General features: G+C 44.2%; 1 protein-coding gene across 1 annotated transcript; it reads right to left on the bottom strand.

Moving 5' to 3' along the window:
• Positions 1 to 448: 448 nt before the first annotated feature.
• KCNK18 (potassium two pore domain channel subfamily K member 18) lies at positions 449 to 3,593 on the bottom strand. Its single transcript, XM_042863558.1, has 3 exons — positions 3,377 to 3,593; positions 2,721 to 2,867; positions 449 to 1,242 (listed from the first exon to the last, which is right to left on the bottom strand). Exons 1-3 carry the CDS (start codon positions 3,591 to 3,593, stop codon positions 449 to 451), a joined length of 1,158 nt encoding a protein of 385 aa, XP_042719492.1.
• Between the last annotated feature and the right edge of the window lie 867 nt (positions 3,594 to 4,460).

Below are 4,460 nucleotides of genomic sequence, written 5' to 3'. Positions count from 1 at the left end.
CCATGTTACAGCAGCATGAGCTCACAGTTCATCACCAAGAGCCATGACCCCACTGTCCCTGGCTGCAGGCAGGTGCCAGGACAAGGCAGTGATCTGGGGCCTGCTTGGAAAGCACTGAAAAAGATCCCAAACAGAGAGGATAAGGAGCACGTTGAAAGTCAGACCTTTGCAAAAGAAGCTGGGAAGTGCTGGCAGGGAGAGCTTTCTGCCTTTTGCCATGCATTGTCTTCATTTGTTAGTTAGGAGATAGGAGCTTTGTTGGAAACTGCGCCCTGGCAGTGCCTACACCAGGTGTCTCCTGTGTAATGCAACCAGTTTGCAGCAGGTTCTCACAGGAAAATAGAAAACATGCCTCTTGCAAGCCCAGGGCAGGGAGTGGGACTGAATGGGAACAGTTTCATCTCCTTGCAGAGGGCAAAACATAAAAGTGAGGGAGAAATGACTACGCTTACTTTGGATATATCTTCTTTGATGGCACCTTTTTTTCCCCACAGAACGAAATCACCTTTTTATACAAGCCAATTAAGCGGTCCTGGCCCAGCTTAAAAGCAATGAAGACAATTTCCATGCCAATAATAATATAGAGGGAAAAAAACAGGAAAAACTTGGGGTGTTCCAGTTGCGTATCTCCAAATCCAATCGTGGTCAGGGTGATAAAGCAGAAATAAAAGGCTTCCTGAAAATCCAGCCTGGTTTCCCAGTTTGGAAGAATAGCGGCTGCGCAGGAGATGTACACAAAGATAACCAGCACCATTAACACGATGGGCACATCCAGTTTTTCTAACTCTTTGCCTATTTTGTCAAAATTCTCGATTACTCTGGTCATTGTCTTTCCCCTGTCTAGTTCAGGACATGAGCTCCATCTCTCTATGCTTTTACTTCTTGATAGATTTTTGTATTTATTTTCTCTGGCAATTAACATCTCAAAAATTTGGGCGTTGCGATATGGGGCTGGCTTCTTTCTAACACCTGATTGACTTCTCAGCATTTCCACAATACTCAAGGGTTCGTTCACATCCACTTTAGACCCATCTTCTCTGATACACGTGAATGCAGAACAGAATTTAGAGGTTAGAATTTTTGACTGTAGCTTTCTGAATTCATTGTAAGACTTGGACAAAACAGTTGCAAGGATGTCTCCCATATCTGTCAGGACCAAGAACATCAGAGGAATGCCAAATAAAGCATATAACATGCAGAGGTATTTTCCAGCCCTTGTCACAGGATAGGTATTGCCATAACCTTGAAAAGAAAAAAAAGCGAGGGGGGGGGAAAGGGGAGGAAAGGAAAAAGGGAGAGAATGAATACCATGATTTGTTTGCTGAATACCTGTACTGAGACTTCTACTGTTGATCAAAACCTGGGGATGTTGTATTAAAGCCTGATGCAATAAAGCCCAAAAATGCTGTTGTTTGCAAATATATGGGTTGCTGGTCAGACTATATGAGAACATTTCTACAATCCCATGCCGAAAAAGATGGGTAAGTATTCCTAAGGAAGATGTTTTCAACAACATGACCTTCCACTTGTTAGCTGAAGTCAAAGCTCTCTGATAAAGGGTACTCTTCCAAGTGTTCCTTGCTGTTGTGTTTATTCTAACATTCACAGAGGGGAGGATTCAAGTCTGTATCTCCAGCATGTTTCTGAGCTATCAAGCTACTCAACTGTGCCTGTGGAATGAGAAATGTGGCGCTATCTCTCCAAGACAGAAGCCCTTCAGTGTGTAGCACTGAGAGAAGTGCACTCTGCAGGAGCCAGCTGAGTTTGAAGGCAGCCACCACAGCTGTCGGAGATCAAGGTTCACTGAGACAGCAGGCCCTACATGCTCCTGGAAACACAGGAACTCTCACGTCACTCCTTCTGTAGGATAATCAGTTTTTCTTCTGTGTGAAGATTTGTAATACTTGTGCTGGGATCTTGAGTATATCCCAGCGCAGTAGAGAAGTGTCTCTGCAATTTGATACAACACTACAGGACTGCTTCTCACCCTGCCTTAATCCTGGCAGGGTATTCAGATATTGTCTGTACTTGCCAGCAGCTGAGAAGCATTAGCAAGAGGATAGAAGTAACTTTGGGGATGATCCTGAGGGGGGTATTTAGCAATGCCGGAACAGCCCAACCAGAGCAGCTGTTTCAGTTTCATTTGAGTTCTGCTTTGAAATGTGAATTCAGAAGGGAAGGTTTAGAGACATGATTTAAACACCACCGCCTGCTGTTAGCCCAGAGAAGCTGAGCAACAACGACAGCACATTCAATTACAGAGCTGTAGGTTTACAAAGCAATTTTGGACATAAATACTGGGAAGCAATTTAAAAACAATATCCACATAATGAAGTACCTCTTTCAGTATGAAAACATTACCCAGCATAACACATGGGAGTAGAAGAAATAAGGCTTAACTGAAAGACTGAGCTTTCTGTCACTGTACTATAATAGTTTTGTGCATGCATCATCCATGAGCACAGCTTACAGCATGCATGCAGTGCTGTAGTTAGCATGGACCATCACTTTTGCCTAAATTCTGACTTGTCATTGTAACTCAGTGACATCTCTGCAACCCGTGCTTGCAGCACCCCTTCCAGTCCCACATCAACGCTCGGGGAAAATTAAAGGGGATTTGGAGGTCTTTTTTTTTCCCCTTTAATTCCCTGTGGAAGAAATACTTCAGAGAGAGCAGTGAGGCATTTGATTCTGGGCAGTTACTTTACCTCCAGACTTACCCACAGTGGTGAATACTGTGCAGCAGAAAAAGAGAGACCCAAAGAAAGTCCATATATCTTTTGGATTGACGAACCAGTCTCGTTCCGCTGTGTGGAGTAGTTCATGAATTTTTTCCTTAAATATCTCCTCATTTTCTGTCATGTTATCTGTTACAGTAACAACAGGAGATGCACTGAGCCAAAGCCCAAACGTGTAAAATCCCATCACTGATCCAGAAATATTTCCAGCTCTTCTCCTCCCTTCTACCCTTCCCTCAGCACAAGCGGGTCTGGGGAGCAGTGCTGCATCCCAGCATCCCATCAAGGGATGCTCAGGGCTGGGACAAGAGAGTGGGGAGAGACATTCTGAGACAGGGAATCCAGTCCCGATCAGGCAGAGGGAGATCTTACTTGCCTCTGGAGCTCAGGGAACTAGGGCAAAAAGGGAGAACACTGAAAAGTCTTAACTTCTTTCAAGTAGGAGCACAAGGACTGAGGCAGCCTACAGTAAGAACCAGAGTTAAGGAAGATCAGCAAGCAATAGCAGTCATTAGCTAAGCACAGAGAGAATCCCATTTGCAGGCTCAGCTATTATTATTTTGAATAATGTCTTCAAAAAGCAGAGGAATGAGTAACCCCACGTACAATTAATTCATTTTTGCTATTCTGGTACATACCTGATAAATTTCGGGAGATGTACCACAGATTCTGCAGGAAATGTCTGTATTCTTCACTTAAATTGACCTTTCGGTTACCTTCAATGTGGGAAAACATGAGAGCCCCAAGAAAAGCATAGATCACGAGAGACAGAATGAAGCAGGCATGTGGAAACACTGCCCAAAATATTTTCTTGCATGCCCTTTTACCTCGCTGAGGCTGTGATGTTACTGCCATCCTATACTTGGTTGGTTGGTTGGTTGGTTGGTTGGTTGGTTGGTTGGTTTAGAAGACAGCTTTTAGAAATGAGGAGGATGTGAAAGCTTTGGTATCCTTGAAAAGCTTCTCCTGTGAAAACGGATGGTTCCGCTGCAGGCTGTCAGATCACATGTCTTCTAATTGAAGATTGCACTGCAGTCCCAATGGAGAAGGAGTACAACTATCACGCCTGGAAATATTCCTCAACTGATGGCATGGCACTCCGGATCCTGGACTCACCACTGCCCAGGCACAGCTGTAAAGCACACACATTCCCACCTTCTCTTGCAGCCAGCTCATCTTTAAAGTTTCTTGTTCTGAACTGCTGTTTTCCACTGATGCAGTAGGAACAGATTTGCAACCCACCGCAGGGGAAATGCACACAGTGAGCAATGCTCGGGGTTAGAAAGGGTTCTTCCAGAAATGAAAGTGGAAATTTAAAATCAATTCAAAAGAAAAAAAAAAGGGGGGGGGGGGGGGGGATTGATGCTGATTGCTGTTGCCTCTGGGCAGCGTAGAACAAGCAGCAAGGATAAGGAGCCTCTTAAGCAAAAGAGGTTTTAGCCAGTTCTCATTTGATTAAAACCTTCCCACTAATTCAAACTGCCACTGACCTTAGTAAGTAAGAAATGACATTCAGTTCAGGGTTAGTGATCCTTGCAAACTGTATCCAGTGTTAAAAGCGAAACCTTTCCTTTCATCCATCACTCCAGAGCAGTGAGCAGCATCGCTGCCCTTTGTAATGTTAATAGTACTAGTAAGGGGAGCTGAGCTTTACTGAAAGAGCTGTTAAATATTTCATGTAAAACTGCGGCTCAGCCAAGACCTACTGAGCTATTTGCAGGC

Source organism: Lagopus leucura, unplaced genomic scaffold, assembly GCF_019238085.1.
Source record: "Lagopus leucura isolate 7727_CA_CO unplaced genomic scaffold, USGS_WTPT01 Super-Scaffold_741, whole genome shotgun sequence".
Taxonomy (NCBI): domain Eukaryota; kingdom Metazoa; phylum Chordata; class Aves; order Galliformes; family Phasianidae; genus Lagopus; species Lagopus leucura.
Note: the sequence above shows the minus strand (reverse complement) of the source record. Positions and strands in the feature narration are given on the sequence as shown.

Bases quoted from the DNA above. Each gene is read 5' to 3' on its own strand.
- KCNK18 (XM_042863558.1), bottom strand. From the start codon at position 3,593: ATGGCAGTAACATCACAGCCTCAGCGAGGTAAAAGGGCATGCAAGAAA. The intron at 2,868-3,376 runs GTATGTACCAGA...TTACTGTAACAG, and splicing joins CATCTCCCGAAATTTATCAG to ATAACATGACAGAAAATGAG. The intron at 1,243-2,720 runs GTAAGTCTGGAG...TTTCTTTTCAAG, and splicing joins CACAGTATTCACCACTGTGG to GTTATGGCAATACCTATCCT.